The 24,145-nt window shown below is 43.8% G+C and overlaps 1 protein-coding gene across 2 annotated transcripts in view; it reads right to left on the reverse strand.

The window, feature by feature from the left end:
- Positions 1-24,145, reverse strand: part of MIB2 (MIB E3 ubiquitin protein ligase 2) — an 80,901-nt gene that overhangs the window by 9,873 nt on the left and 46,883 nt on the right. Inside the window, exons 1-12 of one of the 2 annotated variants that reach the window (XM_034434869.3) lie at positions 20,505-20,836; positions 14,473-14,567; positions 10,904-11,002; positions 9,124-9,444; positions 8,257-8,428; positions 5,808-5,914; positions 4,384-4,578; positions 3,899-4,041; positions 2,989-3,096; positions 1,480-1,584; positions 1,221-1,383; positions 418-551 (exon numbers count right to left, since the gene is read on the reverse strand). In XM_034434869.3, the coding sequence (XP_034290760.2) occupies positions 418-551; positions 1,221-1,383; positions 1,480-1,584; positions 2,989-3,096; positions 3,899-4,041; positions 4,384-4,578; positions 5,808-5,914; positions 8,257-8,428; positions 9,124-9,370 (1,374 nt within the window). In that variant the 5' untranslated portion in view covers positions 9,371-9,444; positions 10,904-11,002; positions 14,473-14,567; positions 20,505-20,836. Of the gene's footprint in view, positions 1-417; positions 552-1,220; positions 1,384-1,479; positions 1,585-2,988; positions 3,097-3,898; positions 4,042-4,383; positions 4,579-5,807; positions 5,915-8,256; positions 8,429-9,123; positions 9,445-10,903; positions 11,003-14,472; positions 14,568-20,504; positions 20,837-24,145 lie in introns of those variants that run through there. The other variant, XM_034434870.3, reaches the window with a different exon arrangement.

The following is a 24,145-nucleotide window of genomic DNA, read 5'->3' on the forward strand; positions in this document are numbered from 1 at the left end:
AGAATTTAAACTGACCAGAATGAACAAAGTTGCTTCCTGCAAAGGCTCACGTGCCTTTGCTCCTCCTTGATGTCTTATGGGAGAGGCCAATCATCTCCAAGCCTTACTCCCGAGTCGCCCCTTTTGTTTTAAATGTTCTTGCTTTCTGGCAGCTCTGCGCGAGCGCGCACTGGGAACAGGCTCCCCCTGTTCCTCTGCCTCGCTGATATCAGACTCTGGAGGCTCCAGAGGCAACACATAACTCCCAGATGGCCCTGGCCCCCTCTCTGCCTCCGATGCAGAGCCCTCGTCCGAGCCTTCCCCAGACTCCAGAGCTGGCCCATGTTCCTCCCCAACCTCCTCACTATCCGACTCTGCCACCAGCTCCACAACAGGAAGCTGACCCAGGGAACGTTCCTCAAGAGTAGAACTACTTACCTTGTCGGGGTACTTCTGAATCAAGTCCCGAACTTTGCTGATGTTCCCGTGGGCTGCCTCAACCACCAGACGGCCTGGGCTGTCGGTCTCGCTTTTTTGGGAGAGTAACCGTCCTACCACGGACACCAAGGAACCTATGAAAAAGGAACAAAAATACAAACATCAGCAGCCAGTTGAGAGGGGCCAGCGCAGGGCTTCACGGTCCAAACTGTGCAATTTTTTTGGGGGGGGGCATCTGGTACTTATTTTATGACGGTTGCAGTGTCCCCAGTTCAGGTCATCCCCTTTTGCGACCTTCTAACAAGCAGTCGATGGGAATGCCGGATTCACTTAACAACCATGATGCTACTAACTTCACCACTCCCGTGATTCGCTTAACAGTGGTGGTGAGAAAGGCCGTAAATTGGGGCAAAACTCGCTTAACAAATGTCTCACTTGGCAACAGAAATTTTGGGCTCAATTTTGGTCGTAAATCGAGGATTATCTGTATGTTTAGAAGAGTTGGTAGTAAAAAGAAACCAGTCCATCGAAGAACGCAGTGGCTGGATCCCATAAGAGCTGACACCAGCCAGAATGTGGAAAAAAGATTTGCTCAGAATCAGACACGACTTATTATATATAATTTCATCTTCATTTCCCAGGCAATGTTAATTGAAAAGCTTCTGAAAATGTCCAGTGCTGCACCTCAGCTAATTTCTGATGTACCAAATATTACAGAAAGGTGATTTCCCCAAAATTCTCCTCGCCATCTGCCCCCCTCCTCCCCCACCCCAAGAATCGAAGGTTAAAAGCTTTGCCCTCACTTTTCGACTCCCTGGTATCCTGAGTGGTCATCAGGTTTGCGTCTTCCTCTCTCTGGTAGGCGGTCAGGCAGGCTGGGTTGAAGGTCCAGGACTGGCCGGAGAAAGAAACGCGCAAATCTCCGTCCCCAAAGATTTTGATCACCTTACCGATGTGGCCCAGGATCTGTAAAACCGGTGGGCGATGAATGGCCCCTCCCATTAGATCGATGCAAGGAAAGGGGAGGGGGGGGAAGGGAGGGGTTAAGGGAAGGGAGCTCACCGCTGTCATCTCGTCCGTCCATTCTCCGTGACCGGCTTGCAGCTGTTTCACTGTTTCCATGTCATCGATCACCCTCACCACATCGTCCACCCAGAAAGTGTTAAGCTACAAGGGAGAAGAAAGGAAGGCAGATTTTTTTTTTTTTTACATTTTCTTGCTTGGGATTTGGGACAGAGGAAATGAATTTTCTAAACCAGGGGTGTCAAACTCAAGGCCCGGGGCCCGGATCTGGCCCGTGGGGTGTTTAGATCAGGCGCGCGGGGGCCACCTTGGAAACAGCAAAGGACCAGCCCGCGGTGCCTCTGCCAGCAAAAATGGAGCTCGGGAGGGCTGCCCGTTTTCGTTGGCAGAGGGTTGCAGGAGGCCGTCGCAGCCGAAAACGGAACTTGGGAGCCCATTTTTTCTAGCAGATCGCTCAGGCCACCACAGGCGCCGACACAAGTGATGTCGAGCTAGCCACGCCCACCCTGGCCACGCCCACCCCCAGCCCCCCAAGGTCAAACACAATCCTGATGCGGCCCTCAATGAAATCGAGTTTGACACCCCTGCTCTAAACAGATGAATTCTCTAAACGGTGGGCATTCTCTTAATGAGATTTCCTGGTGGTCTTCCTTCCCAGGGCTAAATACCCAACCTGGCTTAGCATTTTGAGATCGGCCAAGATAGGTTAAAGAGCCGCCTCCTGGCTGGGTTACATTTTACTAGCTATGATATTGATTTCACTCTTTCAAACCAGTCTTTGTTCTACCCAAAAGAGTTCTATTTTAAAGAGTATAGAAAGTCCTCGGCTTGCGACCACAGTTGAGCCCAAAGTTTCCTTCGCTAAGGGAGACAGTTGCTAAGTGAGCGTTGCCCCATTTTACAACCTTTCTTGCAGGAAGCGAATTAGTGCAGTTGTGAAGTTAGTCCCACGGTTGTTCCCCATTGACTTTGCTTAAAAGGGGATCACGCAATTCCGGGACACTGCAACCGTCATAAGTATGAGTTGAGAAGGGTCTGAATTTTGATCACATGACCACCATGGGGATGCTGCAGCGGTCATTAAGTCCCTTTTTCCAGTGCTGTTGTAACTCTGAATGGTCACTAAGTGAATGGTGATAATTTGAAAACTACCTGTAATATATGTTCAGCTCTACATAAAGGCCAGTGAATTCTTTAACTTAAGTCATGGTTATAGTGGGAGGGATTAGAAACTCATTTCAGGAATATCCAATATATTCTGTTTCCCCAAAAATAAGACCCAACCGGAAAATAAGCCCTAGCGTGATTTTTCAGGATGCTCGTAATATAAGCCCTATCCCCAAAATAAGCCCCAGTTGTCAACCAAATGGGTGCATTTAGTACAATATTCCCCCCCCCAAAATAAGACCTAACCAGAAAATAAGCCCTAATGCGTCTTTTGGAGCAAAAATTAATATAAGACCCGGTCTTATTTTCGGGGAAATTTCACCCATCTGAAAAAAAAAATCCCTTTTTCTCCTTTCGCCAAGGGAATGAACTATACCCCACCTTGGTTAGAGCTCCAGGATGAAATGTCCAGCGAGTATCATTGTTGAACTGGACTCTCACGTCTCCTCGATCTGTGATCCTATGTACTGTTCCTGTCTGGCCAATGAACTTCGGAAGGAAGATGGGAAGGAAGGAAGGAAGGGAAGAGAGGAAAGAAGTGTGAGGCGGAGAGAGGAAAACTGAAGAGGCAAGGAAAAACAAAAAAAACTGACACCCCACCATCCTTGCCACTTAAGAGCAAGCCGATCGTTCGGCATCGTCCTCTCGGTTGGAATAAAAGGCGACCAACCACACGTTTGTGAGAGATCCTGCCCTCTTCCAACAAAAGGGTTGACTATTGTGGCTCGCTGGCAGCAGAGTCGGACAGTGAGGAGGTTGGGGAGGAACATGGGCCAGTCCTGGGGGCTGGGGAAAGCTCAGACAAGGGCTCTGCATCGGAGGCAGAGAGGGAGCTAGACAGCAATTAGGCAGAGGAACAGCTGGAGCTGGTTCCCAGTGTGTGCATGTGCAGAGCTGCCAGAAGACAAGAACAACTCAGAAAGCAGGGTCGACTCAGGAGTAAAGCCACACCTTGGAGGTGATTGGCCCTTCCCATAGGAAACAAAAGAGGAGCGAACGGGGAGGGGGCTTTTGCAGGAAACAATTCATTCGTTCCTTAACTCTGAGAGACTCTGTGCCAAGTTTTGCCTTGTACTGCGTTTGGAAACAAGTTACATGGCAGCTTGCCAAACGAGATAAGGTTTGTGTTGATAAATATTCCTTCAAAAAACTGTTTGGACAGGCCTTGCTGACTGTGAATGAAAGGGATTTACAGTTGTGTAAATAAAAGAGGTTTTGCCAGGACCAAGACTCTGCTTCCTGCTTTTTAAGGGAGCCTAGGTAGAGAACATGGACATTTGCACAACCCTACCTCGGCCATCTTGGGATTCCAGCCTCCATGGCCCTCCTGCATCTCCCGCAAGATGTCGATGTCTAGGAGGCATTTCACCTTGTCTCCATGTTGGAACGGGTGCCCTTCCGTGCTCTCCTTTTTCTGCAACTCGGCCGGCTTGCCTGGAGAAGGACCAGAGTCAGGCAGGGAAGGGGAAGATTTAAAAAAAAGACAAAAATATCAGATCTAACTGGTTTTAAGGCAGAGATGTCCAACCCTTTACCTGCAATTATATAAATATATTGCTACAAGTAAAACTACTGTAACACTCATATCAAACTCAGTTAGGTGTAAATTACGGTCTACAAGTGACAGCCACCTCTTCACTTGGGAAGGGACTGGATAACAACCCCCAGGATTCCCAGCAAAGCCCAGTTGGTGATTATGGAAGGTGCAGTCCACTGTTTATGAGGTTAAGGACAGCTGATGAATCCTTTAATTTTTTTTTAAAGGTTTACACATACCCAATTTAGGAAGATGCTCCTTGTAATAAAACCCTCCAGATGCTTCCGTGATACATTTTAGGTCGACTTTCCCTTTGTGGCCGACTCGGTAGACGTTTGTGGTACCATCAGCCCAGGTGACACTGGCCACGCTCCGCCCCGTCTCCACATCCCAGCCACGGATGTCAACCACGCGCCCAATTTTGCCATCGCCACCTGTAGACAAGAGAATTGCTCAGTATTCTAAAATACAGAAACATTATTTTATCTTCATTTAAGGAACCGACATTTTAGCGCAGGAGTTTTATATTTCAGCATGAAATTCTGGAAAGGACCATATTTTCCAGCCCCTGTTCTTCTGGCTTTTGGAAATCCTTTCCAGGATGATATGCGTAACTCCTCATCAATATTCATGCTGCCCATATGTTAAGCGGGGTTTTGGCAAGTTTTGACCCCAAAGTAGAAAGTGAATCCAAAGTCAGAATATTAAGTTCAGGTTGTGATGCTTTCGAAATACTCTGAGTTTAGTTAAGACTTTTAATTTTTGCTCTGAATGAAAAAAAGAGATAAATTTAGCATCTATTTAATCTATTTAATTTAATAAATACAGCTATGGGATAAGAGCAAAGGTTATTAAGTAGCCTTGAACAGGGATAAGAAATCTAAAAGCTTTTTAAAAAGGCTTAGCAGATAAGCAGCAAGGAAGGGAAAACCCACAAAAATATACAAAGCATCTTTGGTTTCACACCTCAAGAGCTCTGCTGGAATTTATGATGTCATTATGCAAATGTCATCTGCCAAACTTTTTCCTTTAGAGCTTTATTGGAAAAAAAAATCACACAGACATGCCCAGAAAGGTACATATCTGGGTCAGACAGACTGAGTTTTGCAAGAGAAAAAGTTACTTCAGAATCTTACTTCCACATTTATCCTGCTTCATTTAAAAAGACACAATAGAATTGTATCCACCCATCACTGTTAGCTTCTTCCCAGTTTCCCTAGCTCTTCTGTTACTTGCTGTACAGGCTACCAGACAATTTGATACCATTTTTTTTTCCAGATTTACTCATATCAAACACGTACTGTAAAGTCTGATGTATATCTGCCAGCTTAACCTGAACCAGGTCAGAAGGGCAGTCAAATCGAGTTGCTGGTCTGGGTTACCCAGTCAGCAAAATTGCCTTTTTAGGGGACAAATAAAGGTCCCATTGCTTCCTGCATGCAGAAACAAAGCCTTCAAGGGATTCGTGCGGGACATGCTATTTTTCCTCAAGCAGAGATGTTAAAAAACAAAGTAAGAAAATTCATTCTCAGATTTATAAATGTTTGTCGAGGACGGTTAAAAGTCCTCGAGGAAGGTTTGTCGAGGAAGTCAGCAATTTTTCTCAACGCATCCCTAAAGTTGATCTATTCCCCCCGAAGAAATTCAGCTGAAAGATCCTTACCATCCTGATTTCCCCATTCCCAGTCAGGGCCCCGGGCGACTTTTGCATCTTGAAATATCCCCTTTAAAGTAATGCGAGGCAAACTCTGTCGTGGGCTTACGGAGACGCTGGAAGGAAAAACATAAACCTCATTTTTTTAAATCATCTGTTGCATGGATAGGGAGAAACGTACCACTGAAGCTAAAATGATTCTGGGTCCTTTAATAAGGCTACTCATTCCACCTCTAGCAACCTCAATCAAGACTAGAATTGTGGGAAACAGGCTTTTCCCTCTTGCTGGAGGCTTTTAAAAGTGAGATTGGAAGCATAAAATGTAATGTAACCGTGTAAAAATAGTGTGGTCAAAGCCAAAGACAAAATGAGTGCTAATAGAGTTACTTTCTTATTGCAATAATTCATTTGGGGGAAAGTTTATATATCACCTGAAAAATTAGGAGAGGGAGGAGAGAGAGAAAGATGAGGAAGGAAGGAAGGAAGGAAGGAAGGAAGGAAGGAAGGAAGGAAGGAAGGAAGGAAGGAAGGAAGGATTTGTATACAGTTTTTACCTACCTACTAATATACAGACATCAACGCAAATTTGGTGGAAAAAAATGAGCACCAGAATTTAAAGACAAAGCAAGACACGCACAATTTTAATAAATATAATCAAAATAGTATATTATACACACTCACAAATATACGTGTGGATAATTGTATGGTAAAATGTTACTCGGTTGCTTTTTGTCTTTTTCCTGTGGTATTTAATGAAAAATGAACCCTTAAAAGCAAAAAAAAGGCTGGAAAATTAAAAAGAAACAAGTTTACTTCAATCTTTCCAAGTTTGAGAAAAACCTGGTGAGGGGAGGGAGGGCTGTTAAAGCCTGTTGAAAAATAAACTATGTAACTCCCTGAGCAAATCAAGAGTTGAAACTGAGTAACAAACTTTGTTCCTTGATACATTAATTTACTAAAGAAAGAAAGGGAAGGGAGGGAATACACAAAACCCAAATATTTATGGGCATACGAATTTAGGGAGACCAAACCAGGTCGGTCAACTTTTGGCCCAATTCTGCATGAAAACTAAAAGCTTTAAAATTCGCTTTTCCTCTCCCTCTCTATTTTCCTTCCGTATCCCAGCATCCTAGCGCAGCGATTTCTGGGTCAGCCTCAATCCAAAAAACCCCAAAGCTCCTTTAATGAAAAAAGGGTGATTAAAAAGCCTCTTTTAATCATCATCAGCAGCCTTGATGGATTTTGTGGCCGTGCTGGGCTTGGAAAGGGAAGGATCTGGAATCAGATTACAAAACTGACAGGCGTTTGAGTAACTTGCTCTGGGTCTTTGAGGATTGAAGGGGAGAAGTGATCGGATTCCAGGTGGAAAAAATAACAATGTTTGCTTCTAGTTCCGTGTTTCTCCACCTCGGCGACTTTAAGACGTGTGGACTCTTAGAAGCATGACCGGCTGGGGAATTCTGGGAGTTGAAGTCCACATGCCTTAAAAGTTGCCAAGATTGAAAAACATCGTTTGAGTGCTAATCGGGACTGCAACGTTATCTGAAGGCTGTTATGTATACCTGGTTTTGTGGACGAAAACCATTCATTGCAAACTAAAGACAGTTAACACAATGGCCCTCTCTTCGTTTGTTATTTAATGGTTTTTCTCCTTTCTGCCACTTCATAATTTGCTAGTCCTTTTGGAGGGTTATGGAGGCTACTCTTAAGATGGGGAAGTCAGGGCTGTAAATTCAGATTTTCTCTTCAGGAGAAGGGGAAAAAAGAGATTTCGAAGGGAAAAACCTTGAGGCATATCCGGCTCTAACCACCGGGAAGAAATCTAATCTCCGATGGAGCCATTGAGACCTCTTGTAACTGGGGCCGTCATGAGGACTAGCAACTTGCCCATGAAAAGTTTGAAATGCTAAGGAATTCCAAGTCAATACAGGTTCCTCCCAAAGAAATTACTGCTCACATGCTACATGTCAAGCTCAAAGCGCGGTTATGCTGTTGCAACCATTATCGCTTCTAAACTTGCCAAAGGACTGGGGGTGGGGGAGGGAAGGGTGAGATGGAGTGCAGGCTTCAGACTTCAAGGAAGAGAGCTGTGAGAACCAAGGACATATCTGCAGGTGTTGGCCAAGACCAAAGACTCTTTCTCATAACAATACAATGAAATTCAATTGGATAATGTGACCTACACTAATGGGGGGGGAGGGAGAATTCTATATTGTAACTATGTGGGTTTGTGCGGGAATTAGGTAGAGCTGGTTTTGACCTCAACAGTACCGAAATGATGTACTCAATAAAGTGTTGCATTGAGACATTGACATTGTGCTTGCTTTAGTTGGGTTCGTCAGTCGGGACATTAACGCCTACATTTATCACCAACGCTCTTAAAAAGCGGAGAGGGGAGGAAGGCCTGTCTCTCCACAGAAGCCAGTCTGGGAGAGGGTGGGCGATCGAGCGGACTTACGGTTGCGAGTGGGCGGTTTCGTAGCGCTCAAAGGCATGGGATAGGTCATGCTTGTTGCTCATGTAGCAATGCAGGCACAGGTCGTAATCAAAGCAGACTTTGCACTTCCATCGCATTCCACGAATGCCGTGTTTCTTGCAACAATCGCAGATGATGTTAGGGTGACGGACCCCTATGGGAAGAGTAAGAACATACTTTGGGTCATAACGAAGTCAAAGGCAGAAAGATGCTTAAGTGGGAAAGGTGAAAAAAAGGGGGGATATTGGCAATCGTTCACACCAATCATAGGACAAGACCAAACCATGTGAATGATAGGAAAAGACCAAACCATATGAGAGGAAAACAACAAAAAAAGTTTTTGGCCTCCCTTTTTTGGGGTCTTTTTTTGGCCCTTTTCCAGTCTTTTTTCGGCCTGTTTCTGGGGCTCTTTTCGGCCCATTTTCCAGTCTTTTTTCGGCCCGTTTTCAAGGCTTTTTTTGGCCCATTTTTGGGGGCTTTTTGCGGCCCGTTTTCAAGGGCCTTTATTTCTGAAAAAAGGGCCCAGAAAAAGCCTCAAAAATGGGCCGAAAAAAGCCCCGAAAATGGGCTGAAAAAGCCCCCAAAATGGGCCGAAAAAAGCCTCAAAAACAGGCTGAAAAAAGCCTTGAAAATGTGCCAAAAAAAAGGCTGAAAAAAGGCCCAAAAACAGGGAGTGCGGAGGCCAAAAAATGGCTGGCAGGTGGGCGAGGTTTCAGCAAGATTCGGTCTATAAGACACACAGACATTTTCGCCCCCTTTTGGGAGACAAAAAAGTGGGTCTTATAGTCCCAAAAATACGGTAACTCATAATTCAGGCTTGAAGAAGGAAGGCACAGGGGGGAAAAGTACCTATTTGTGCATTATCATAGAGCAGAAGATCGTACGCTCCCTGGAAGCCGGTCCGGTAATTGGTGCGAGTCCCGTGATCCCACTGGACCACCACAGTTTTATCGGGGGTCGCCGGGCTGCCCTGCCGACCGATCTCCACCACCGTCCCCACGTTGCCCTCGCCGCCGTCCTGGTTTGCCCACCTCCAGTCAGCCCCGCGGACCACCCGCATGCCAATCTGCATGCTCGCGTAGGGGTCCAAGTCCATCGCTGGGCCGAGGAGCCTCAGCTTGGCCACTGGCGGGCGGATGCACTCTGTAGAGAAGAAAACATGGACGATACCTAGAGAAGTTGGGGGGTGGGAAAAAATTTGTTATTGTCTCTTCTTTTCTTGCAGAGATGCAAAGCAGCCTTTATTTTAGCCTCACGTCAACCCTGAGAGAGGGATTAAGCCTCACCTGAAGTTGAATCCAGATCTTGCCAGCCCAATTATAACCGCAATAGCGATCGCACTTAAGTCACAGTGCTTTCTAGCCCCTCTAAGCCGTTTACGGAGTCAACCTATTGCCCCCAACAATCTGAGTCCTTATTTTACCCACCTCGGAAGGATGGGAGGCTGAGTCAACCTGGATCCTGGTGAGATTTGAACTGCCAAATTGCAGGCAGTCGGCAGGCAGCAGACGTAGCCTGCAGTACTGCACTCTAACCACTGCGCCACCGTGGCTCATTCTGGTTCTCAGAATGACATTAAAATCAAGCAGTGTTCAATAAGATTAAAAGTAAAGATTGGCAATAAATAAAACTGGAAGGGGCTACTAAGATCATCTAGTCCTACCCCACTCTGCTCAGAGCAATGAGCTAAATCAAGGCGTCCCCAATGAACATATGGGCCAACTCTACTCTATTCCAACTCATCAAGCATCAAGGTCTGGCTTGATGGTGGCTTATATTCCGATTTGGGTAGAACATTTGCAAACCAAGAATGAATTCTAGTTTCACACAACCTATATAACCCTTGGGCTTTGCCAGAAAAAGATTCCCATCCTAACATGAAGTCTCACAGCTGTGCATGTCCACTGTGATGCTTCAAAAGGAGCCTGGATAGCTCAACAGACTAAAAGCCTGTTATTAACATTCAGCTGTCTGCAATTACTGTAAGTTCGAATCTCACCAGGCTCAAGGTTGACTCAGCCTTCCATCCTTTCTAAGGTAGGTAAACTGAGGACCCAGTTTGTGGGGGCAATAAGCTGACTTTGTATAAAATATACAAAAGTATGAAGGCTATTGCTTAACGCATTGTAAGCCGCCCTGAGTCTCCGGAGAAGGGCGGCATATAAATCTAATTTTTTTTAAAAAAAAAAAAAAGGGGGGGGGGTTTAAAAAGTTACACGGAAATTATTTTAGTGTGATCTTCCCTAATTTCCCCCCCCTTTTTTTTTTAAATCTTGCCTAAAATTAGACTGGCTCCTAAAATTATCTCAACCCGGAGGGCACCTTGCCTCTTCCGCATTACACCAAGTGTAAAAATAACTCGGCATAAGTAGCGGCTTCACACACCCGCTCCGTCACATTTCAGAAGTCAGAGGTAGGCAGAATGCCTTCAGCAGGTTTTTTTCTTCTGAAATGCAAGAGCCGGAGTCATAAATTAAAAACAACGGGTGGCTGCCTTATAACTCCTTCGCTTCAAGGACCTGCTTCTGATAAAAATAGACGAGAGAAGGTCACACACAGTTTGATTTCAAAAGGAAACAAAACAAAACAAAAACAAAAAAAACAACAACCAACTCCAAGAATGTCTTACAATTTTCCTTAAAGCAGGATCCAACCTTCTGGCTTTGGCGCTCGGTCTGAAATCGAGAGGCGAAGATGTTTTTCTACCGTAGCATGTAACGGGGGCGCGCTAAAAAAAAAAAAAAAGAGTATTTGGAAAACAAAATATCCTGGGATTTATTAGGTGAAATAAGACCCGTTTAGCCAAGCGGAATTGATTTTCTGCAGGTCGTCGGGCTTCTCTGCCCGGTGCGTTAAGGTGAACCCCCAATCAGAAGCAGTTATGGGATACACTATCTGCCATGTCGGTTATATGTTGTTGCCGCTGTATGTTAACAATATCCCGACATAGAAGTAAAACTGCGGAGAGGAGCAGCGAGAAGATACCGAATGAGATGTCAAAAAAAAAAAGGGAAGGAGTGAACCAGTAGTGTGTTTCAATTTCAGTCGCTACTGGTTTGCTTCTGGGCGTGTGGGTGCAATGCTTCTGTGCATGCACAGAAGTTTTTTCATATGGGCAGAGACATCCGGGCAGGTGGGCACAGCCTCCCGTCGCTACCAGTTCGCCCGAACCAGGGCGAACTGGTAGCAACCCACCACTGGAGTGAATGTTTCAGACTGCAGGCAGTCCTTTACGACCGCAATTGAGCCCAACATTTCTGTTGTTGAGCGAGACGTTTGCTAAGGGAGTTTTGTCCCATTTTCCCGCCACAGTGAATCGCTGCAGTTGTTAAGTTAGTCACACGGTTGTTAAGAGAATAGGGCTCCCTCCGCAGACTTTGCTTGTCAGAAAGTCACAAAAAGGGGGGGGGTGTCATGTGACCCTGGGACCCTGCAACCTTCGTAAGTACATGCCAGTTGCCAAGCCTCTGGATTTTGATGGTGTGACTATAGGGATGCTGCAATGGTCATAAATGTGAAAAACAGACATAAGTCACTTTTTTTTCGTTACCATTGCAACTTCGAACTAAATGAACAGTTGTAAATTGAGGACTACCTGAACCATGTAGACATAAATATTAGAACATCAAACTCCTCCTCCTCCTCATTTAGATAAAAAGTTATACAAAAGAAGAAAAGAAAGGAATTTTGGTCAAGTCCACTAGCGCTTTTCAAATCAAGACTGGCTATCATGCTTCCGCAATTTTATTTATTTTTTTTTCTTTATTTAAGGGATTGGTACGGTCACCCATTTTAAATAACTCACACCACAGTGGATTCTACGCTCAGCAAGGGGGTTGGACTGGATGACCTCTAAGATCTTTTCCAATTCTGGGATTCCAGTTCGGGCATGTTAGGATTTCTAGAGAGGAAAAAGAAATTGCAGCTCAGCCACTTCTCAGGCTGGCCCTTCCTTTTCACACTTGTTCCTTGCCTGTGCTTGCAATTGCAATTACACATGATGATCTCCAACTGGCTTTAATCAAAGTTTGAGACAAACTGAGAAAGCCTCCCGGGAGGGTTTCAGGCAAACTGTGAGAAACATAAACTTCCTTTCTTCCCAGAAACGGAAGGAGGAGGAAATGGAAAATTAATTCTTAGAAAGCCACATTTTAAACAGGAAAAGTCGCCCTCTGTGTATCATATTCATACTGCTATATTCATATACTGGCGATAAAAAACGTTAAGTGTGCAGATCTGCTTCCCAGATTACCGTTCGCTTCAAAATATCAAGAGGAAGCTTTTTAAACCGAAAAAAACCATTAAAAAAACCCCAACCCTTTAAAGAGGGATTAAAACTGGTAGGAGTTAAACATTTCAAACCCGCAAGAGCTTAATCTAGTTCTCCCTTATCGTACGAAAGCAAGCAAGAAAACCGCTGGGATGGGAGACATTTTTGAAGAGGGAGAGGCAGAAAGTTATGGAAATATAATGACTGGTTTGCGGTGCAGGAAAGAAACCCCAAACCTCCCAATTTTCAGATGTGTAATTAAAAAAATAGCCCAGAACCGAAATAAAACAAGCTGCTGCTGAAGGTTCCCACGCATTGTTTATCTGTTCCGGAAGTGAAATGTAGGTGAAAGAAGAAGAGGACAAAAAAAAAAAAAGAGAGAGAGAGAGAAAGAGAGAACCAATTCGGCAAACCGCTGCATTACAAATTGGTCGGTATTTCCAGGAAGAAAATCCATGGGGTTTTCCCCCTTTTACTATTCTGCATAGCTTCAGGGTAAAGTACGTTTTGTCAAAAACGCAAAGTGCCCATTTGTGTGTGTGTGTGTGTGTGTGTGTGTGTGTGTGTGTGTGTGTGACTTCCTGCTAGCCCATGATCGCACCGTTCTATTTCAAGCAGCTGATCCAGCAAACGATATTTCATTTGAGAATATCATTCCCCAGATTCTATATAGGGGATAGAAGAAATAGCAGCTGAAGCTTTTAAGGATTGGAGAACCTTTAAGGGAGGATGGGAGAGAGGAGGGTGGTTCCAGACCTTAAGGACTAGAAACTTGCTTTCTTTTTTCTTTTCTTTTTTTTACCTTTCCTGGATCATTAGGCTCTTCCTCTTCTTCCATAGAGTTTAGGTCAGCCAGACTCAATTTAGAATATACCAAAACATTTATTTCCCCAAAACAAGCATCACAGTCCTTCAAAATAAGCATCACTGAAACATCACAGTTCCCTTTTCCTTTCCAGAATCTAATGCTTACTCATGTCCTAATTACCAGATTACGTAAATCAGATTATATGAAGGTTAAATATGGCGTTACTTTGGTTATGCTTTTTACAGGAATAATTCATTTTTCTCTCACCTGGTTTTGTAAAAACTCTTCGGGATCTATCGCAGGATCTCTATCTTAGCATTTTAACTAGGAAGCATTTTCTGCAAACTACCGAATATTCTCCAAAAGTATTCTAAGCAAGGCCTACTCAAATCAAGCCCAATTCAGATATATAATGTAAAATGAATAAATAAAAGAATTATTACATTAATTATTAAAAGCATTACAGGTAGTCCTCCATTTACAACAGTTCGTTTAGGGACCCTTAGAAGTTACGACGTTACACTGGAAAAAAAAATGACTTGCAACCGTTTTTCACACTTATGACCATTGCAGACATCCCTATGGTCATGCGATCAAAATTCAGATGTTTGTCGAGTGACTCATACTTATGACGGTTGCAATGTCCCTGGGGTCGCGTGATCCCCTTTTGCGACGAACAAAGTCAAGGGAGAAGGCAGATTCACTTAACCGTAACCGTGTTACTCGTTTAATAAGTGCCCTGGTTCACTTAACCGCCGCAGTGGCAATAAAGGTCATAAAATGGGGCAAGGCTCACTTAACAAATGTCTCGCTTAGCAACAGAAATGCTGGGCTCAACTGTGGTCGTAAGACGAGGACTACCTGTACTGTACACAGCATCATGAACATGGATAACATACCGTTTTCCATAAATACTGGGAAATGTCTTCAGTCGTTCTTTACATTTTCAACATGCTAAACATTACCCAGAGGCTTCTAAGCATATCCTCACAACAATAAGGACTAGAAACATGATCCTCAAGGGAGGGGGGGGGAAACCCATGTTGTTTTCTTCCAGCAACCCATAGGTTTTAACACAATTAAGATATCATTACCCAGAAACAAACTTATCAGAACTTACCTCTTAGGACAGAGCTTGCAATCTTTTGCTGTTTTAAGGCTTCCACAGATGACAGCCTGTTGCAGATTTCGGTTAAACCTTCAGTTTACATCCCCCTAAAAGATGGGAAAAGAGAGATTCAACAAAGAGACACTCTTGGGCTTAGAAAAGAAGCAATATTTTGGAAAGGGCCTGCATTCCAAAACAAGGGGTTTTTGAGAGCATGGTAATAAGGCCAAGCACTTATTTCAGGGTTCAAAAAAATATAAAACAGGGTCTTATTTTCAGGGAACACTGTATCTATCTATCTATCTATCTATCTATCTATCTATCTATCTATCTATCCTGTTTTCTCCAAAATAAGACATCCCCTGATAATAAACCCAATCGGGCTTTTGAGCGCATGGTAATAAGACCACGCGCTTCTTTCAGAGTTCAAAAAATAATAAGACAGGGTCTTATTTTCGGGAAAACACGGTTTGTTTTTTTCAGTTTTGCAGTTTCAAAGTCGGAAATTATAAAATCTAATCAAAACCCGATGCCGTTTGGAAATTTACTGGGCTGATACCCAGTAAAGGGGAAGGGGGAATGAGGTGAGGGGGAATAAAAATCCAGAGGTGCCAAAGTCTCTGGGGCATTCCTTTTTTTTTCAACCCCTGCAGAATTGTGGGATAAAGGAGGATTTGATGGCCCTCCAATGAATTTTCTAAGGCAGAGAGAATCCCATTATTATTATTATTATTATTATTATTATTATTATTATTATTATTCCTTCCGGGGAACAAATGCAGTTCAAGATTATGAGGCCTTCCCTTCTCTTTCACCCACTTTGCTCCCAAAGCAGGTAGGAAACTCCCACACTTGTCAAACAGGCCTGTTTGGGTGGAGCAATTATGCCAGAAGGGGAAGGTTAACATGGGGAAGGGTGGGGTGTATATCAAGGTCAGACAGCAATGGGGGTGTCGGTCCTTTCCCCCCCCTCAAATGACCAGCTGCAGATCATGGTGGGGGGAGATGCTTCCCCTCGAAAGAGCCAGAATCGAAACAGCAGCAGGGAACTCAGCATTTCAAAACCAGATTTTCAGCTCCATGGACTCATCCAGAGACGCGCCCTCCGAAGAGATAACGGATAGCCCTCAACTTACGACCAGAACGGAGCCCAAATTTTCTTTAGGCTAAGCGAGAAGTTAAGTGAGTTTCGACCTATTTTTATCATCTTCCTCGCTACGGCGGTTAATTGAGTCACTGACCACGGTCGTCGTTAAGGTGAATCTGGTTTGCCCCCCCCCCATCGGCTATGCTTGTTGGAAGGTCGCAAAAGGGGATTGCGTGACCCCCCGGGGACACTGCGACTGTCGTAAATACGAGTCAGTTGCCGAGCATTCAAAAAAATTTTTTTAGTGCCATTGTAACTTATGGTCACTAAACGAATCGTTGTTAAGTCAAAGACCACCTCTATTCTTTCGAACCAACCTGCTTCTTTTTTTAAAAAAACCAATCTGTCAATCAAGCAGGGAACTCTACCCCTCCTCCTTTAGCTCCGCCCTTTTCCCCTTGTCCCCGCCCCCTCTTCATCCAGCCCACCCCCTCAACCCCACCTACATCACCCAAGCTATGGCCATTCCTTCAAAATAAGCATTTTCTGCACCATTTAGCAATTCTGGCTTTTTTTTTTTCCCTTTTGGATTGGAAAAACTGACCCGTGGATTTGATATAACACTGATAACATAAGCCTGATATAAGGCATTTTCCTGCATGTTTTCGTGCTTCCAACTGTGTCAGGAGTAGGGTGACTAGTTTTTGGACAGGAGACCACAAGGAAATCCTGAGATTTAGAGGCTAGGCTATGGCGTTAAAAGCCCAAGGATTTATTTTTTTTAAAAAAAACTTTTGCTGTCCCCTATCAGAGGACGAAGCATTCCTTCGGGTAGATAAGTCATCTTTAGCTCCAACAATTTTTTTTGAGCAAAAGAGATTGCCGAGAAAAAAAACAAAAACTAGCTCACACATCAGCTACCGAGGCTGCAATTTAAGCTGACAACGTTGCAAGCAATCAAATCAAACCTCTTGTGGTTTTTACTTTTAGGTGGAATAACAACAACAACTCGGCTCGGCTCTGTCATATATTTTTAATCTCTCTCTCTCTCTCTCTCTCTACACCAGTGGAGTTCACAAGAGGCAATTTAGAAAGCTCGTCAACATTTAGGAAGAAACCTGGAAAGCACCAGCTTTATCCTGCTCAAGTGTTGAGGCCGAGCCCTTGAAGATATGACAATGTCTGTAACTTTTCCCTAATATCGATAAGACGTCAAGGCCATTGATACAATGATAAACTACTGGAGAGCAAATGAGCTTTTACGCCAGAAAAAAAGAACAAGCGTTTTGATCCAAAATCTGTTTCTTGCAGCCTAAAAACAAGGAAAGATAGATAGATAGATAGATGATGGATGGATGAATATAGATCGATAGATGATGGATGGATAAATATAGATAGATAGATGATGGATGGATGAATATAAATAGATAGATGATGGATGGATAGAGATAGATAGATATATATAGATATGGATGGATGGATAGATAGATAGATATGGTTGGTTGGATGGATAGAGATAGATAGATATGGATGGATGGAGATAGATATAGATAGATAGGTAGATAGATAGATAGATAGATAGATAGATAGATAGAGATAGATAGATAGATGATGGATGGATGAATATAGATAGATGGATGGATAGAGATAAATAGATAGATATAGATATGGATGGATAGATAAATAGATAGGTATGGATGGATGGATAGAGATAGATAGATATGGATGGATGGAGATAGATAGATATGGATGGATAGATAAATAGATAGATATGGATGGATGGATAGAGATAGATAGATATGGATGGATGGATAGAGATAGATAGATATGGATGGATGGAGATAGATATAGATAGATATGAATGGAGATAGATAGATAGATAGATAGATAGATAGATAGATAGATAGATAGTTCGAATCCGAGTAAGGTATGTCTAGCTGATGAGAGCTAAATAGCTTGAAATAGATCTATACTAGTCTCCCTTTATTTATCAGCGAAATATAAATTTGGTATACATACATACACACACACACAATCAACAGAGAATCTACAATTACCAGCAATAACAATTATTAATTCAGTGTATTTATGCGACTGTAAAGAGTGGCAATAAAGATGATAATAATGATATTAGAAATGACCAAACATGTGGGGCTGATAAAGTGATATCTCAGTCATGGGGCATACCCACTGAGATTTTTTTTCTTCCCAAGCCCTTCTGGGGTTGGGGAGAGGTTAACTGGGAGAAAACTGCGTAGAGTTTATGATCCATTTTTCCGCTGAGTATCACAAGAAGCAAATTCTTTTGGGTTTTGGTTCCGGACAACAGATCGCAGAAGCCTCCGTAAGTTTGGGCCTACTACAGATCTTAGGCAAGAGTTGGAAGGGATCTTGGAGGTCTTCTAGTCCACTCAATCAGGAGAATCTATACCATTTCAGGCAAATGGTTATCCGGTCTCTTCTTAAAAGCGTCCAGTGATGGAGTACTCGCAACTTCTGGAGGCAAGCAGTTCCGCTGGCTAATTGTTTTCTCTCTGTCAGAAATTTCTCCGTAGTTCTGGGATGCTTCTCTCCTTGGTTAGCTTCCATCCGTTGCTTCTTGTCCTGCCTTCTGGTGCTTTGGAATCGATCAGGTTGAGCCCCCTCTTCTTTGGGGCAGCCCCTCAAATATTGGAACATTGCTCTCATATCCTATATTCAGAAAAAGTCTTGGGAGTTGGAAGCAGGTAAAAGGCATTAAGGAGCACAAAGAAGCAGGAAAAATTCACCATTAGTTGCAAAAAAACAAAACACAACATTGTCCTTCATCCTGTATATATCAAGAGGGAGGGGGGGATTGTGAGGTGTCATCCTTGTCTCCAGATGTGGTTGGCCGGTTTTTCCCAAATAGTTTTGCTTTTACAGCCTTGTGGGATTCTCTGGTGTGACCCCCATTTACTTTCCTGAGGTTGGCTGAGGTCAAATTTTGTGCTGCCATCTGCGATAGGCTAACACAACCCCGTCGATACGCCACGAGGGAATTATCCAGATCTTGTATATGGCATTAATTATTGATTTGATTTTTATCCTGCCTCAATTTCGGCGAGTTACATCACGGTTAAAAACCTCCACAGAATTAAGACAACGTACGACCCAAATTGCAGACCGAACCAAAGTTGGAGGGGGAGAAAAAAAAATGACAATAAAAAGGACAGGAGATGCGATGGACTGAATTTGGTTTTAACATTACTGAATTTAGTTTTAATTAATTGAACTTGCTGTGTTGTTTTAATCAGCACGGTGGCAGCTCAGATTCCGCCCTGACTGTGTTAGACAGCCTGTAATCCTGAAATAAATTTGGCAGGCGGAACTCCCTGCCACCAGATTGACACAACGTTCCCTGAAGCGATGAAGCAGAACTGCCCCTTTGCAAGACTTTTCGGGTTGCCACCAAAACCGCATCGGTGTGTTCATTTCCTCACAAGAAGTTGAGCTGTACTCGGCGACCTTACCCTTATCGTTGATATGTATGTATTATTGTTTTTTAATTTGATTTATATGCCGCCCTTCTCCGGAGACTCAGGGCGGCTTACAATGTGTTAAGCAATAGGCTTCATCCTTTTGTATATTTATACAAAGTCAGCTTATTGCCCCCACAAACTGGGTCCTCATTTAACCTACCTTAGAAAGGATGGAAGGTTGAGTCAACCTTGAGCCTGGGGAGATTCGAACCTGGAGTAATTGCAGGCAGCTGTGTTAATAACAGGGTGCTTTAGACCACTGTGCTACCAAGGATCTTGGTATTGGGTTTTATACACCAGAATCGTAAGACATTACAGTACTGAAAAGTTAAAGCTGGAAAAAGGAGAGGCAGGCAGGTTTAAGGTTCCACTTCTCCAACTAATGGGGTTTATAAAACAAAACAACAACAAAAGATAGCAAAGCCAAGGAATTTTGCAAGAGAATGGACAAAGTCTTCCATAAAGACTCTGATAAACTCTGAACATTCTTCAGAAATCTATATATTCTTCAGCCCTTCAAATGTGAGTTTCGGCACTAAGGTTTTCCAGTAATCACCCCCCCCCCATCTATAGAAAAAAGGATGGAAAAACAAAGATTGGCTCCAAAAAAAAAAAACGCAAATACGATTCGTGCAGGATCAACAGGTTTCAAGGCTATTTTTTTTTAAAGCAAGCGCTATCTCTGATACCATCTGCAAAGACAAGAGAGGGGAGGAGGGAAATTCCAGCAGGATCTCAGCAAAAGCATCTTCGACAAATGACCCAGAGAGGGACCAGTTTTCAAACCCTGAAACTTTGTGGAAAACAGATGGGAGAAAGGGACACGTGTGTATGTGTATGTGTATGTGTATGTGTGATCTGCAGCTTTCCACCCCAAAGAGGCCTTGGAAAAAGAGAGGGGGGGGAAACAACCTTGACCCCCCACTCTTTTCTCTCTCCATTGGACCGAACCAGCCAGCCAGGTGGTGATCAGGTGAAGGGGGAAAAGGCAAGGCAAGGACGGTCGGTTGGGCTCGGAAGCAGATTCAACCCTGAGCAAATTGGGGGGGGAACCTGGGGGTGGGTGGGGGGGACGATCTATCCATCCAAGATAGACCCCCCCTCCTTTTTTCCCTCTTCCAAGGCATGCCAATCCGCAGCTCGGCGGTAGCAGCATTGGAATCATCCTCCTCCTCCTCCTATCATCATCATCATCATCATAGCAAACACGCTAAAGCGAGAAGCAAAAGAGAACGCGGACCCTCCCCAAATTGGGGGGTGGGGGGCAGGGGGCTTTCTCCCAACCCCGGGAGGGAGGGGGTTGCCAACTTTCCTAAGCCGGCCCTGCAGACCCTTGGAAGGGGTGAGAGGGAAGGGATGCCCCGAGCAAACCCCGCTGGGGAATCAGCTGACCGCCTTTGCTTCCAAGCCCCCCCCCACCCCCCCACCCCAAATCTGCGCTGCGATGGGAAACTTACAGCAAAGTTTGGGGCCAAAAGCCAAGCTTCTAGTCCTCTCCACGCCCTGGGTTTGCGCTCAACGCTTTGCTCTGTTCGTCCAGCGGGGTTTCCCTCGGGCGGGCCTTCGGGCTTCCTCTTCCTGCTTTCCTCCCAAGCCCCCCCCCCGCCCCCCAAATCCGCCTCTCGTTTCGGTGTATGGCGTGCGTGCTTCTTCGCCCCCTTTTTCTTTCCCAATTACCAGCCTTGCAAAAAAAAGAAGAAGCGACGCCTTCTGGGAACGGTAGTTCCGAGCAGCTGCATCCACGGCAAGCTTCCAAGAGGCCCAGAGCGAAGACTCCATTTCCCAGCATGCTCCGCGGCTAGGTTTCCTCTTCTTCCCCCCCCCCCCCACCCCGGGGAGGTTTCCCACGCCAGTGACTCTGCTTTTGTCTCCGATGATGGGAGATTTTGGGAGGGGGGGGGCGGGGGGAGGAGTCAAAGCAAGGGCGCCCTCTGGCGGGGGTCTTTGTTTTAGCAGGAGTGTTTTTGAATGGTTAAAAGGAGAGAAAGGTGGAGGGGGGGGAAAGGAAAAAGGGAAAGTGACAGAGACAGGATAGAAGGGGGGGAAAAAAAAGAGAGAAGGAAAAAAGAAGAAGAAGAAGAAAAGAATGGGGATCTTCTGAACTGCCAGAAGATCTTTAAGAGCTACGGTTTCCCAAACGGTGAAACCGATCTCCAATGTTTTATAAAGTAATGGCGAGTAGGTGGTTTATTAAATAAATCCGTGTTTGCAGAGGCTTCCCCTAAACTCAGTTTACTCAGTAAACTCAAAATAATAATAATAATAATAATAATAATAATAATAATAATAATAATAATAATAATAATAATAATAATAATAATAATTTTATTTCTATACCGCCCTTCTCCCGAAGGACTCAGGGCGGTGTACAGCCTATTTAAAAACACAGACAAAACAATGATACAAAATTTAAAATAATTAAATAAGTGGCTCAAATTTAAAACCCCAATAAATTTAAATACCCCAAAAGTAGTACAGTGGTTTAATGCACCCTGTAATTAACACAGCTGCCTGCAATTTCTGCAGGTTCGAATCTTACCAGGCTCAAGGTTGACTCAGCCTTCCATCCTTTCTAAGGTAGGTAAATTGAGGACCCAGATTGTGGGGGGCAATAAGCTGACTTTGTATAAATATACAAAAGGATGAAGGCTATTGCTTAACGCATTGTAAGCTGCCCTGAGTCTCTGGAGAAGGGTGGCATATAAATCAAATTTAAAAAAAAGAAAAGAAAGAGAAAGAAAGAGAAAGAAGGAAAGAAAGAAAGAAAGAGAAGCTGACTTTGTATAAATATACAAAAGGATGAAGGCTATTGCTTAACGCATTGTAAGCTGCCCTGAGTCTCCGGAGAAGGGCGGCATATAAATCAAATTTAAAAAAAAGAAAAGAAAGAGAAAGAAGGAAAGAAAGAAAGAAAGAGAAGCTGACTTTGTATAAATATACAAAAGGATGAAGGCTATTGCTTAACGCATTGTAAGCTGCCCTGAGTCTCCGGAGAAGGGCGGCATATAAATCAAATTTAAAAAAAAGAAAAGAAAGAGAAAGAAAGAGAAAGAAGGAAAGAAAGAAAGAAAGAGAAGCTGACTTTGTATAAATATACAAAAGGATGAAGGCTATTGCTTAACGCATTGTAAGCTGCCCTGAGTCTCCGGAGAAGGGCGGCATATAAATCAAATTTAAAAAAAAGAAAAGAAAGAGAAAGAAGGAAAGAAAGAAAGAAAGAGAAGCTGACTCTGTATAAATATACAAAAGTATGAAGGCTATTGCTTAACGCATTGTAAGCTGCTCTGAGTCTCCGGAGAAGGGCGGCATATAAATCAAAATTAAAAAAAAAAGAAAAGAAAGAGAAAGAAGGAAGGAAGGAAGGAAGAAAGGAAAGAAAGAAAGAAAGAAAGAAAGAAAGACAGACAGAAAGAAAGAAAGAAAGAAAGAAAGAAAGAAAGAAAGAAAGAAAGAGAAGCTGACTTTGTATAAATATACAAAAAGGATGAAGGCTATTGCTTAACACATTGTAAGCTGCCCTGAGTCTCCGGAGAAGGGCGGCATGTAAATCAATTTTTTTTTAAAAAAAAAAAAAACCAACTCAGTTCTGGGCTGCGTAAACAGAGGGAATAGAATCAAGATCGCGTGAAGTGTTGAGACCACTTTATAAGGCCTTGGTAATAAGGCCAAGCTTGGAATCCGGCATTCAGTTTTGGTCGCCACGATGTGAAAAAGATGTGGAGACTCTAGAAAGAGTGCAGAGAAGAGCAACCAAGACGATTAGGGGACTGGAGGCTAAAACATAGGAAGAACGGTTGCAGGAACTGGGTATGTCTAGTTTAATGAAAAGAAGGACCAAGGGAGACACGATAGCAGTGTTCCGATATCTCAGGGGCTGCCCCAAAGAAGAGGGAGTCAAGCTATTCTCCAAAGCATCTGAGGGCAGGACAAGAAGCAATGGGTGGAAACTAATCAAGGAGAGAAGATACTTGTAGAACTAAGGAGAAATTTCCTGACAGTGAGAACAATTAATCCATGGAACAACTTGCCTCCAGAAGTTGTGAATGCTCCAATACTGGGAAGTTTTTAAGAAGAGGTTGGATAACCATTTGTCTGAAGTGGTGGAGGGTTTCCTGCTTAAGCAGGGGGTTGGACTAGAAGACCTCCAAGGTCCCATCTAACTCTGTTATTCTATTCTATTCTATTCTATTCTATTCTATTCTATTCTATTCTATTCTACTCTACTCTACTCTACTCTACTCTACTCTACTCTATTCTATTCTGTTGGACCAATGTCAGGGAAATATAAATATGGCTGCAGCCACTCCTCCGGCAATAGTTAGCAATTAGCAATAGCCCTTAGACTTTATATACCGCTTCCTAGTGCTTTTACAGCCCTCTCTAAGCGGTTTTACAGTGGCTCCATAACCGTTATTACAATTTGGCTTCTTTTTCAGTCGCCTTCCCTTGTTTTGAAGCATTGGGTTTTCTCTGCGTTTGGAGTCAAAAAATATTCAAGCTTTAGCTTCGTTGTTGCTGTCCCGCGATGGCTCAGGCGATTTGACTCAAATGAGCGAGTCGCTTTTGCAATTATTTCCTCCAGCGCTTCTAAAGAGTCCACAGAAAAAAGAAGAAGAAGAAGAAGAAGAAAAAAGCTCTTTTGTCCTGGAGAGCTTTTGGAGATGCTTTGGGCTTTTGTTGCAAATGGAGTGGACCGATCCTTCCCTATACTTAGAATCGGCAGAAATGCCAAGCTTGCTTTTCCTCGGCCATTAAGCAGAATTGCCGTTTGGCTCCTTAGCAAGCCTGGCTGGAATTACCATGGTGAGGAGGAGCCCTTCGTCCGCTTGCCTCAATGGTCCTTGCCAACAACCGGCTATAAATATGACAAGGCAAACCCATCTCGCTGTCATTCTGAAATATCGATCCTCTCTGTGCGAGCCGGAGCTGGCTCGGACTTCGCCTGCCTGCCTGCCTGGGGTTTGATTTATTGATTTATTTATTTATTTATTTGGTAGCTTAGTCACTTGGGCTTCGGTTGCCACTGGAAAGGCATCCTTGAGAAAAAGAAGAAAGCAGGCAGGCAGGCAGGCCCAGTTGTTGTCAGTCTAAGCCAGGG

This window comes from Pantherophis guttatus, chromosome 15 (assembly GCF_059756535.1).
Source record: "Pantherophis guttatus breed Tessera chromosome 15, ASM5975653v1, whole genome shotgun sequence".
Classification (NCBI taxonomy): domain Eukaryota; kingdom Metazoa; phylum Chordata; class Lepidosauria; order Squamata; family Colubridae; genus Pantherophis; species Pantherophis guttatus.